The 13,252-nt window shown below is 41.3% G+C and overlaps 1 protein-coding gene across 3 annotated transcripts in view; it reads left to right on the top strand.

Moving 5' to 3' along the window:
* PCSK6 (proprotein convertase subtilisin/kexin type 6) overlaps positions 1–13,252 on the top strand; it is a 319,024-nt gene that overhangs the window by 291,895 nt on the left and 13,877 nt on the right. For all 3 annotated transcript variants that reach the window (XM_069985423.1, XM_069985426.1, XM_069985416.1), the window contains 4 exons: positions 221–397; positions 3,783–3,885; positions 4,392–4,588; positions 6,277–6,364. In XM_069985423.1, the coding sequence (XP_069841524.1) occupies positions 221–397; positions 3,783–3,885; positions 4,392–4,588; positions 6,277–6,364 (565 nt within the window). The remainder of the gene's footprint in view (positions 1–220; positions 398–3,782; positions 3,886–4,391; positions 4,589–6,276; positions 6,365–13,252) is intronic.

Genomic DNA, 13,252 nt, shown 5'->3' with positions numbered 1-13,252 from the left:
ATGATCGGCCTGCAGTAAAGCCATGCTGGTTGGATCCATGAAATTGTTGATTCTTAAGTGATTTATTATTATCTTTGTTAGATTTGTATACATCATCTAAGAAGCCATCTCCTCAGGCATTAGATTGTCACCATGACTTTGTATCTGCTAAATATTGTACCTTTTTGACATCCATCTGCATTGCCTAACGTATATAAGAAGGTATAAATTTATGTTCCAGGGAAGTTGAAGGAGTGGACACTGATTCTATATGGTACATCTGAGCATCCATATAACCCTCTCAGCTTTCATCACTCAAGATCTAAAACGCTGGATTTATCAGCCAGTGATATGGAGCCATCTAAAGTGTCCTTCTTTCAAAGTCACCTGGAGTTCGAGGAAGAAGACGAGTATTCAGGTACAAGTCTAGGGTATGTCATGCATGTATAAAGTTGATCAAAATAAAAAGAGTGAGGTTATAATAACCCCTCACTAGCGCTGCACTGTATTGCTGCTCACTGTCAGAAAGCAAACACCCGTAGGTTCACTGGGGGTAATATATGTAAAAAATATTGGTATTGACATAAAGCGCAATGTTTGGCGATCCTTTGTATATATGGTTAGTACAAGAAAAATAAATAGTAATGGCTACAGGTAAATAAATGGTTGTTTTTACCTTGTAGTTGATTGTTTTGGCGTAGTTCTTGGTAAGCGTTGTTAAAAAGTAGATCTTTTTGCAGATGTTTGATGCTTGGTAACATATGTTGGCAATAAGATGGTGGTTGTAACCTCCGCTGGAGGCGCCCCGGCCGGCGGCACTACTCCGCGGTGGGTTACGTTGATGTTAGCGGTTCAAAAAATTCCCGGGAAGGCTGAGTGACGTCACTTACTAGTACGGTCTCTCTGAGCTCCCGTACTAGTAAGTGATGTCACTCAGCCTTCCCGGGAATTTTTTGAACCGCTAACATCAACGTAACCCACCGCGTAGTAGTGCCGCCGGCCGGGGCGCCTCCAGCGGAGGTTACAACCACCATCTTATTGCCAACATATGTTACCAAGCATCAAACATCTGCAAAAAGATCTACTTTTTACCAACGCTTACCGAGAACTACGCCAAAACAATCAACTACAAGGTAAAAACAACCATTTATTTACCTGTAGCCATTACTATTTATTTTTCTTGTACTAACCATATATACAAAGGATCGCCAAACATTGCGCTTTATGTCAATACCAATATTTTTTGCATGTATAAAGTTGCTTTACCCCTGTGTTATCATACAATTGTGCTTCTACATAGAAAGCTGTCTGTAGGGTTTTTTTTGTTTTGTTTTGTTTTTTTTCCAATAGTTTCATTGTTTTTCAAAATGGAAACCTACTTTGTGGCTTCACTACAGTTTAGAAAATTTGCCTCACAAAATTCCCAATTAATTACAGAATGTAAACTGTTAGGAGAAATTGGTCTCTAGTAACAGACTGCAGGAGTGATTACAGGAAGTGGGGGCAAGGCTTAGCATGTCCTGTGTGCTGGAGAGTGATGTTTGGCTGTGTGTCTGCTGAAGTTGATCTGGCTCACAAATGCACCAGATGAAGCACTACAGCACAAAACAGTCGTAGCTCCAATTTTATTAGAACGCATTGTATTTGTCTGCCCCTGATCTGGAATAAAAGCGACCATTTTTTCACTTACCGGTGAGTTGCCGCTGCTTTTATTCTTCTGTGGAGAGTGTCTATTTTATGCACCTTGATAAATCTTGGCAAACAATCTAGCTCTGCCCCCCACCTGCCTGACAGAGAGAATGAGAAATAGCTGTACAGTATGGAAGGGCTCTTAGGGACTCAATAACTGCAGTGATAGCAGTAGAATTATCTTGTCATCACTCTGAACCTCAGTATAATAAAGCTGTACATTTTTTAAAAAAACCTTTGCACGCACCATGCATGTATTATGGACCTGCAGAAAATGCCCAGAAAAAATACCTTGTAAAATATAAATGCTCCAAGAAGGAAAAAAAACACAAACTTTTTTTTAAGGATTATTGTAAACTCCTTAACAAATTTTATTAAGATTCTCATTCTAAGGCAAAATGCATAGCACATACCCAAAATAGCATACAATGCTGATGGTTTTTCTCCTTACTCTTTACCCTCCTGCACTAACATTTTATGACTGGAGCATAGAGGTAAGAGGAAGATCTCATGTGTGCATGGCATCATGGCAGGGTAGGGCCAGGGATGTGACGGGACTTGATATTTGTATCATGTCTTCAAGATAATTTATTAATTTTGAAGGGAAAGTAACTTTTTTCCCCACTGCTTCTATTTGGTTTCAGACTAGACACATATTTAATGTATGAGGTGAGCTGCTGGGATTCACTCTTGAACTTGCAGCTTGAATGTTGAAAAGATAAAGAATGTAAACTGAGACTAAGCTGCTCCCCGCAGCAGAGGCAAAAATGGGATGTTTACAGCAATTTCTGTCTTCAAAAAAACTGTGACCATAGTCTGTGAAGATGCTTTTGCCGTTACTTCCTATTGTCAAAAAGCTCGAGAGAAAGTGTTGCAATAACATATACGTTTTACCATTTAAGAAAGGATGGAAGCACACAGGTCTGGTTGTTGCATGTTCTGAAATGTAATATTCGGGGATTGCTTAGTCTTAGGTTGTCCAGGAAAAAAAAAATTGGTTAATGCACATGGATGAGTGGCCAAGAGAGTGCCACAAAAATGCTGCCACCAGAAGCTTGTGTTTTTCCAGGGTGTTCTCTGGTGTTCCTCACCTGACATGCCAACACCCACCCAGAAAACATGACTAATGGGAGAGGACAACCCTTTGCCATTTACGATATTGCTGTAAAAATGAAGTCTCCATTAGAGGAGGTGCAGTGATCATCTATCTGCGTTGGAGCCCCGTACCTAGTAGGGTTCACGGATCTGATTCAGACGCACATCTCATGGTTCATTTTAACAGTGAGCTGGTGCACCCTTGTGCACCATGGTAGACATTGATAACCACTTACATTAACGTGTCACTGTCGTTATAACTTTCAAAACCTAAATCGACAGTAGATGTGATATAAAGCAAGTTTGCACTTTACATTAATAATTTTGATTGTTGTTATCATGCTGTAAAACAAAGCTGAACTTACCAGAAATCCAGGTCCAGTCTTCTGAAGGCAGATTTTCTGACTTGTGCTGGTTGTATAAAAGAGACTAAACAGGAATTCCGGCCAGTACAGAGAGTCACTGATCAATGTGACATGACTGCCTTCTCTATGAGCACTCAGATGATTTGGGAGACACAGGACTTCGTTTTCTGACTGATTCTTGTTTTTTGAGAAAAAGTCAGAAAACTGGAAGTGCCATGTTTTTCCATGATAAGTAAAAAATAATGTATGTATATTGCAAACTTGCTTTATATCACATCCACTGTTGATTTAGATTTTGAAACTTATAACGACAGGTACACTTTAAAGACGTGCTCCGCATGTGAACGGTTCCAGAAATTTTGCCACCCTTGGCCCAAAAGCCAGTAATCATCCCTTTTTGCGACTTTAATGAAAAGCTCCTTTTACTATGATAACAATAAGGGATATGTGTGCAGACACCTTGTATACCCAACAAGCAAGCTGACAACACACAACCTTCTTCATCAGCTGAACGCTGCAACTCTTAAAGTAGTAAATGATCATAATAATGTGACTGGACTGTGTATATTCACATTGATGCCTCAGTGTAAGTCTCTCCTATTCTCTGCACATCCATGTTACATTCTTTGGTAACAAACATGCTTTCTTTCCAAGGTCCGTGCCACACAGAGTGCGGAGACAGAGGATGCGACGGGCCTGGTACAGAGCAGTGTCTCAACTGTGTCCACTATAGTCTTGGAAATGTAAAATCCGGCAGGTAATTAAGAAAATGTTCCGGAGATTAAGCTGTAACCACCCATAACACTAGATATTTGTATAGTCACAGACAATGTCCGTGGTAAGGAAATAGTTATTGTAGGCAAGAAGCATCTAAACACCGAGCTATATAGACTGGACTGTGAAGAGATTGTACATTCTAGTCTACGTACTGTTATCTATCCTTTTTTGCCAGCAATCACCACCTGAGCTCCCAGCTAAACCAGTGCTGTTCCAGCTATAGTTTTTCTCGTACCAGTGCTGGCTTAGTTACTGTAAGATGTAAGTTACTTAGTAACTGTAGGTTGCAGTTACTCAGAATTATATATGATGGAAAAGAGCAGGGGAAAATAGAGTGGAATAGAGCCCTAAGGGACCCAATATTCTGCTACTGGGTGCATTATCCATTTATTACCATTCTTATTATTCACTTTTCCCATTATTCTTGTACTTTGTAAGAGGCTGTGTACTTTATTCCTGTACGATGATATGTTCTGGTTTATGCAGGAAATGTGTGAGTACCTGTCCTTTGGGATACGTGGCTGATGTACCTGGTAGGAGGTGTAGGCGATGCCACAGAGGATGTGAAACTTGCTTTGGACGGGGACAGAATCAATGCAGCTCCTGCAAGAGAGGCTTCTACCTTCAACCTGAGACCAATATCTGTACAACATCCTGTCCAGCGGGAGCCTATGCTGAAGAAAGTAAATGGTCTTTCTTTTCCCTATCCACATACAGATGCCCTTGTATCCTCCAGCTTCCACTATTGATTTTTTGCTTTTTTCAAGAGGTTTTATTTATTTAGTTCAAGAACCGCCTAGTATGTGTAAACATGTGTCTGGTATGGGTGATGGGAAGGGGCTCTATTATAAGTCACTACTGCCCACTAGATAACACAGCATAAGCGAATATAACATGTATCCAATCAGTCATATGCCTTTTTGACAGCATTTTTTTCCAACAGCCGCCTTCTTAATGGCAAAGTTTAGAAATCTCCTAAGGAAATAAAATGTAAAAGGATATAAAGTACATAGTTCTATATAATTAGGTTAATAGGCTAATATATGTTTCCGTGTTTCAACAAACACAAAGCCGCAACATTGTTTGGTCCATTGCTTGAGAAATGTCATTTCATTTGCATATTTGTATTTACCATAATTTAGCATATTAACCACATATAAAAAGTTTGTGTTAAAAAAACACACTGTATACGTGTGTATCTATAATATATATATATATATATATATAATATATTTTTTTTCTCTTGACTATATTTATATCAAGTCTATATGTTTTATATTCTAAAACATTTATACATATATATATACAAATGTGCTCTTTGTGTTTAATAATGTTTCCATTCTGTTAGAGCTGCCCTGGTCACATGAAAGTGTGATGATTGTGAAGTAGAGAATCTTGAGGTGGAGGGTACCAGACTTCCTGTCTGAGAGCGTAGTAACTAGTGCGATAATTAAAGCGGATCTGTCAGGAGAATATTCTGCCTGTTAAGGGCAGCTATTAGACGTCTAGCGTATTCATGAGCAGCTGTGTTCTTTTTACTGTGTAATTAGACCTCGGCACAACATTGTTTTGAGCTCATTGTCATAGTATCTCTGACCTGAACTATAGGGCCCTCAAAGCATTACTGTCACTTTAAAACGTTTGATGCGTTATACAGACATCAAAAGATTTAATCAGTCAGGTCTCAGTCTTGGGACCCCTTCCTAATCTTAAGATATATAGTGATCTAGATATGGGAGTAGCACTTCTAGATATACACTGGAGCCCATGCTCTGCAACCAGCTGAATCAAGCAGCAAGCCGGGGACTGAAGAGCAAAGCTGCGCACTTCTCCCACTATATCTATTCATTAGTAGGTGGGCTCAACAGTGAAACCTCAAATGATCAAAACTTTTGACCTATCAAAAGTTTGTTTTTTTCTTCTGACCGGAACGCCCCTGTGATGTCATGTTGTAAGGATATGCTATCACTTTATGAACAGTGGGTCCAACCGCTGGAACCCACACCAATCCTTAGAATTGCTTTGTCCAGCACTCTTTCTTTGCTCAGCAGTCCTCCTAGGCACACAGCTGTGCATTCATCTGGACCTATTAACTTGAATGAAGCTGTGCTAGAAAAGCAGTTGTCAGGGTCGCTTGAGATCCCAAAGGTTGGACCTGAATGATCATAAAGTGATGATATATATCTTATTAACATACTGTCTCTTTATGATTTGGGAATACCTGTTTAACCAGATGAAAAGATTATTCTGACAGATCCCCTGAAATAATCATGGTGGTAAACCTTTAGCTAGGTACTCTCTTAGCATATGGCGTATTGATATAACTTTAGTCTCCGTGGTGTATTATAGTTCTGATTGTGCTCTGTTTTAGGCCTTAGGCGATGTCTCAAGTGTCACCAAAACTGTAAGAAGTGTCTCGGTTATCCTGACAAATGTGTGGTGTGCAGAGATGGGTTTGGGTGAGTCCCGTTTCCTTATTCTATACTCCTGTATTTATTTGGCTAGCCAGGTATGAGAAATGTTAATAATACTGGCCGCCTGTAGAGACTGTGTTTATGGTTTACATCCTCGTTTTTTGCCTTGTTACTATATGACTAATAAACCGAACAAAGGATATTACCAGGGTGCAGTGCCCTTTTGGGAAGTCCCTCCTATTACATCGGACAGCGCTGTCAGCGCTCATTTGCTCCTCCTTCCCCGCCTGCTGCCGGCACTATTACACATGTTGACAGTGAACGGGTGAGTACAGGGGGGGGGGGTGCAGGGGGCTGATCGCTAGATCGTCCAGGCAGCGCATGGCATATACTAGCGGTCTGCTGCCGCTGCTCCTGTTTAACAGAGCGGAGGCAGCAGAATGCTACTATATGAGTCGTTTGTCTTTCAATATGTTAAAAGACGAACGACTGCAACGATCAACCAACATCATTCATGTCAGCTGTCGTCTTCTATTACACGGGACAATTATCAACCGTATACAGCCCGTAATCGCTTTGTGTAATAGGGCCTTAAGATGTGTGTGGTCATCAGTTTACTCGCCTCCCTGCATCCCCCGCTCTCGTTCTGTGAAGGCTATGAAGCATTTTGTGTTCTTTGGTTGACACCAGGAGAGGCAGTCTTGCGTCTGGCTTCTACCTAAATTTTTGTCAAGACTTTGTCGACTTATGATAATGTTTTACCTTGGTTGCATACCCTATTTTGATTATTTGGGTTGGGCCTGTTAGCTCTGTATGGTCAGAATTCATTCACTGCTCTATTAATGTATATCCCATTCATCCAAGGCTACTTGTACAAATCATCCTACAGAGAGAGCATGTAAGCAAACAATGCTATCCTTCTACCATTGTCCCCAATACCAACCAATCACATTTATGAAAGGAAAGCTGGACTGGTTGCTGTAAGGAAACAACCCCACTTTCATCTCTGAATATCTTATAGTTGTCTGACCCCACTTTACAGCAGTTATGCTCTAGGCAGCTCATAGCCTCGAGCTCAGACTGTGCAAAATCGTATTTCAACCACATGTCAAAATCAAGGAGGGAGAAACATTTAATGTAAACCTTTGAACTGTTGTCAGAAATCATTGTCATTGATCTCGTAGATCGGTGCACATTAAAAGTCTATTGCTTTTTCTAATAGAGCCTTTAGGTAAAAGAGGAAATTACTGTAGGCAAATCTATTATACGTTCACACAGCATATTTTTCACTCAATGCGCATTAGAATACACGTTTAAAAAAAAAAAAACCCACGAGTGTTGCTTCATCTCATTGTTTTCAATGGAAATATGCACTGTAGTACACGCTGTGAACTGTCTGGTGCATTTTTCTTACTGTATATTTGAAGTCCATCTGGATAAAGAACATGTTCCATGCAGAAAGTTTGCCTGGTTGTAAATCAGTCCCATTGAATGGGGCTAAACCCTGTCCAAAACTGGGGTAGTGCAGTGTAATTTGTGGCTTGCAGGTAACGATCAAATGTCTAACGAAAATTGATCCATATGTCGTTGATCGCATCTTTAAAGTTTACTACAATATCATTGTTAATCACTTGTTAATCGTTCACAGATCGATCATAATAACAATCGCAATGACTACTGGCATTTCATGCATTATGGTGAATGATTTCAGCTGGTTTGTGATTGTTTATCGTTAATTGGTGAAAAGGGAAAAATTGCTTTGTCTAATGAACCCTATAGGTCACAAGCATCTATACTTACCATGCTGCTTGTGTATCGGCATCTGGCTTCTCCATTCCTCTGGCCGCCGGCTGTATCTTTAGGCCCTGCCTACTGCAGCTATCAATTATTTCAGAGGAGGCAGCTTAAAGATACAGCCAGCAACCTGTGGACTGTAGAAGCGAGATGCCAAATCACAAGCAGCGAGGTAAGTATAGACTGATAGTGATCTGGAAAGTAACAGCACGGATATATGTATATCCATGCTGTCCATTGTTCTTTATGGTCATATGTCTCACATCTACTTTTACACAGGAAGATGTGCAGCTGATGACAAAATTTTAAAGCAGCTTTAAACAGATGAACCTTTCGGCTGGTTTAACACATGCAGTAATGCAATGTGAGTACATCATTTAATTGCAGTAATTAATCATGTTGGGAGTTTTGCATTAAGACAATGAAGGATAGTTGGGCAGCAATTACTGTATTTTCCTGCATAAGATTACTTTTTAACCCAGGAAAGTCTTCTCAAAAGTCAGGGGTCTTCTTATACGCCAGGACGTCTTATAGGGCGGGTACTGAAAAACTTTAGAACCGGACTGGAGAATCTGCGGTCACTGCATACGGTGGGGGGAGCCCAAAAACGTCCGTGTCCCCGCTGTATGTGGCGACCATATGAAGGGCAGAGCAAGCTGCAGGCTAACGGGCTATTGAAAAAGTTATATACACATATATACAGATATAGCAGATCTCCCCTACACTACAGACTATATTGTAAGATCTGAGGAAGGGATATAGTGTTAATATAATAATACTGGGTTCTAGTTATGAACACAACACCTACATAGAAAAAACTGAACCTCCATGATTTTTGAACATATCAAAGAAATACTTTATTAGATAAAAAAACACACATAAAATCGTACAACACAGTGAACTGCGACTGAGAAAATACATTAAAAACCAACAAGGAAAACATACAAATGAGGGGTGCTAATGTCAGGCAATGTTAAGAGAGTTGGTCAGGGGTTCAATACAATTCATTGGTAAATTACCATAAAATCACCCTGAATCACAACAAACTATACAACATATTATACAACAGTCATTTGTCTTACCCAAATGGAAACGATATGCCAGCCAGACAATTGCCCCCACCCCAACGCACGTTTCGGTGAGCAACCTTTATCAAGGGGTCCCCCTTGATAAAGGTTGCTCACCGAAACGTGCGTTGGGGTGGGGGCAATTGTCTGGCTGGCATATCGTTTCCATTTGGGTAAGACAAATGACTGTTGTATAATATGTTGTATAGTTTGTTGTGATTCAGGGTGATTTTATGGTAATTTACCAATGAATTGTATTGAACCCCTGACCAACTCTCTTAACATTGCCTGACATTAGCACCCCTCATTTGTATGTTTTCCTTGTTGGTTTTTAATGTATTTTCTCAGTCGCAGTTCACTGTGTTGTACGATTTTATGTGTGTTTTTTTATCTAATAAAGTATTTCTTTGATATGTTCAAAAATCATGGAGGTTCAGTTTTTTCTATGTAGGTGTTGTATTGAAAAAGTTATATTAGAGTGGTGATGTGCCCAGAAAAACATACCCCTTTCACCTGTCTGGCCCGTCCTTGTATCCTACCCAAAAAAAAAGTTGGGGGTCATTTTATACACCGGAAAATACGGTAAATGATTTTCTGCTATAAAAAATGATGCCGTAACACAGTGAAATGATGCAGCACTGCAGTGAAATGATCAATTACTGCAAAATGCAGTTATGCAATGACAATGCAATGTGAATGCATGTGTGACCACAGCCTCACTACAATACTTCATTGCGGCAATCAATCATTTAATTCGTCCTTTATTGAAATAACACAATGAAACTCCAACATGTGCAACCGTACCCTTAAGGAGGCAATTGGTTCTCGCCATTTTACCTCCTGATTATATTATACCGGATATTTTAATGACCAGAAAGGTTACAGGCTTCATTGACATATTAATTAAAAATATTGTAGATTAAAAGCTTCTTCCAGTTTTTGCTCGCTTCTCACGTTGTGGAGATCTTGTCAGGCTATGATTTGGGTAATTAGTGCATCCACGCTTGCGTTATTCTGCGAGCTGTCAAAGTTTCCTCGTCACCTCATATATAATAAAACTACTCTGGCGTTCTCCTGGCGTGGACAGGGTCAGAAGTTCATTCCAGTGTCTCCTAGTCTTCTGCCAAGAAGACTGGATTTAATGAGGTGATATGTAACTGTAGCAAAACATGCGATGGCGGGTGCTGTCATACACATTGCCTCTGTCCGTGCACCCACTAATAACCCTACACAGGCACTGGCTAATTTTAGCACCAGTCACCTAATAGGATATGGTCACCAGCCACAAAGTAGTTTGAGGGGACATAAAATTGTGGGTATTGATCAGAGAGCCGCCTCCCTCCTTTGTGGACTGATAGTCTCAGTAGAAACTGGATGTCAGAAAGCTTGGATGTGTTAGCTTTCAAAGAAACCAGGGCATTGACTTAAGCAAATATTTTCCTGTAGCTGGGTAAATAGCCATTCTGGAGGTGGGCTTGAAAGGACCACTGTGTTGGTTCGGCGGATGGTGTGTATGGTGTGCAGGTAAATCCCTTAAAGGCGCATTCTTCTTTGATCTGCTTGGTGTCACAGGGACACATTCATTTCAGTTGCTTTTTTTCTTTTTCCTAAAGCAGCATAGGAAATGGCTTCATGACGAATAAAGATCTTGAGGGCTAACTCTACATATTAGGAGGCCGCTAATGTCTTTTGGCCGGCACACTAATTTTACACTCTTTAGAATATTCCATTAGTGAAGGTCTTTGATGTTTTCCAGTTTTCCTGTCTTTGCATCTGTCTACTGGCTTTCAGAACCCCTTTCCTGAACAGCAGCTCTGTGTGTTGGACCTATGGAATATCATGTTCAAAGTAATTCACATGATATTTGTAAAAGAAGAGCCCGTGGAGCCTCATTGAAGAGTCTCAAAACACAGGACTATCCAGATATCCCTCCGGGAAGGACCCAGCCAAGGGGCAGCTCCTGTTAGGAAACCACCAAAACCACCATATTAAGTGGCCCTATAAGTCAATGTGTTTTGAGACTCTTCAATGAGGCTCCACGGGCTCTTCTTTTGCATATTCATATTTCGAAGGGGGCAATGCACCTAGGACTTCACTGCACTGAGCGCTTTCACTAGCAGCCGGCAGTGTTGTCGTTTGGCTGGTCTCCCTGAGTTCAGCAATCTGTTTCTCTTACATGATATTTGTACCATATTAGAACATACAAAGGGCTTTTTTGAAGTAATAGCTTCAAATACAACCAGGCCAACATCTATATGGAGTCTATGTGCTCTCTCCATGTTTTCATGGCTTTCCTCCAGGTACTCCACTTTCCTTCCATATTCCAAAACCATACAGAGGCTATATCAGGGATGGGGAACCTTCAAAACTACAGTTCCCATCATGCCTGGACAGCCAAATTTTTAGCTTTGGCTGTCCAGGCATGATGGGAATTGTAGTTTTGCAACAGCTGGAGGGCCGAAGGTTCCCCATCCCCCGGCTAGATGGTGGGTACACTGGAGCACCCAAGTGCATAGCTTTTCTGTATGTGATGTGGCACATGGACAAACTGTTCTGGCAGTTGGGTAGGTATACACTGTATATCTAACTTCTAAACATCACTTTTATTTTAGTCCATGATAAAAATAGGCCCAGATTTATTAAAGGGTGTAAAATATAAATTCATGTAAACTGCCCACAGCAACAAAGCACAGCTCAGCTTTCATTTTGACAGAGCTGAAAGCCGAGCTGTGATTTTTGTATTTTACCCACTTTGATAAATGTAAAAGTGTTCAAGATTAAAGGGATTATCCAGAGAACAGAAAAAGTCCTAACTCTTCTGCTCTCCGACGCTTCACTTCCTCCATCTGACAGTCCCTGGTGAGAGGGGAGCAGGAGCATTTTGTGGGCAAAACCACTGTCTGATGTTGCTGTGACATAGGTAACATTGGGCAGCTATTAATCATTGCCAAAGATCGTCAGAGGGAGGAAGTGAAGCATCGGAGAGCAGCAGTAGTAGGATCTTTTGTGCTTTGAAAGGGAAATGTATCACCTAAATTTTCTTTTACTGATTAGTCAGATTCCAAAAACTGTTCCTTTAGTCTAATCTGTTTCTATTTTCATACAGTAATTTTTTTAAATTTGACTTTTTGCACATTGTTATGGGGGCTGCCATCTCACCTGAGCTGTTTTAACAGCATTTAGTACATGCTTTACAGCAATCCTCTTGGACATAGCTGACAAGACAGTTTGTCCACTTGAGATGAATGTGAAACATTACCGAGTGAACTCTGTGACCTTAAAGAGGTAGTGCGGCGCTAAGAAATTATTCACAGAATAGCACACATTACAAAGTTATACAACTTTGTAATGTATGTTATGTCTGTGAATGGCCCCTTCCCTGTGTCACCCCACCCCCGCACGTGTACCCGGAGGTGTTGGTGCATTATACATACCTGTCACGTGCCGACCCCCGTCCCCGATCTTCTGTGCCACGACGTCATCTTCGGCTGGCGGACGGAAGCTCTCCGATCGTCCCGAGTGCCGGCCGCCCTCTGCCGCGTCATCAGATGCTCAGCCGCTATTGGCTGAGCATAACTGTGCTCAGCCAATCGCGGCTGAGTGTCATCAGCCGCTCAGCCGCGATTGGCTGTGCTAAGTTATGCTCAGCCAATCACGGCTGAGCATCTGATGACGCAGCAGAGGGCGGCCGGCACTCAGGACGATCGGAGAGCTTCGTCCGTCCGAAGATGACGTCGTGTCACTAGATGGCAGACGGGCGGGACACGGATCAGGTAATAATGCACCAACACTTCCGGGTACACGTGCGGGGGTGGGGGGGGACACAGGGAAGGGGGCCATTCACAGACATAACATACATTTCAAAGTTGCATAACTTTGTAATGTGTGTTATTCTGTGAATAATTTCTTAGCGCCGCACTATCCCTTTAAAAGAGGTCATTCCACAGGGAGCTGCTATTGTCTCCTCTACTGGGGTCACATGTTGCTGCAATACTGTACAGATCACTTTACAGCAGCCTCCTTTTATGACCCCACACAGAAAGTCTCAGCTTAGTTTTAGTCCTAGTGGTGA

This window comes from Dendropsophus ebraccatus, chromosome 1 (assembly GCF_027789765.1).
Source record: "Dendropsophus ebraccatus isolate aDenEbr1 chromosome 1, aDenEbr1.pat, whole genome shotgun sequence".
In the NCBI taxonomy this organism is placed as follows: Eukaryota; Metazoa; Chordata; class Amphibia; order Anura; family Hylidae; genus Dendropsophus; species Dendropsophus ebraccatus.
Note: the sequence above shows the minus strand (reverse complement) of the source record. Positions and strands in the feature narration are given on the sequence as shown.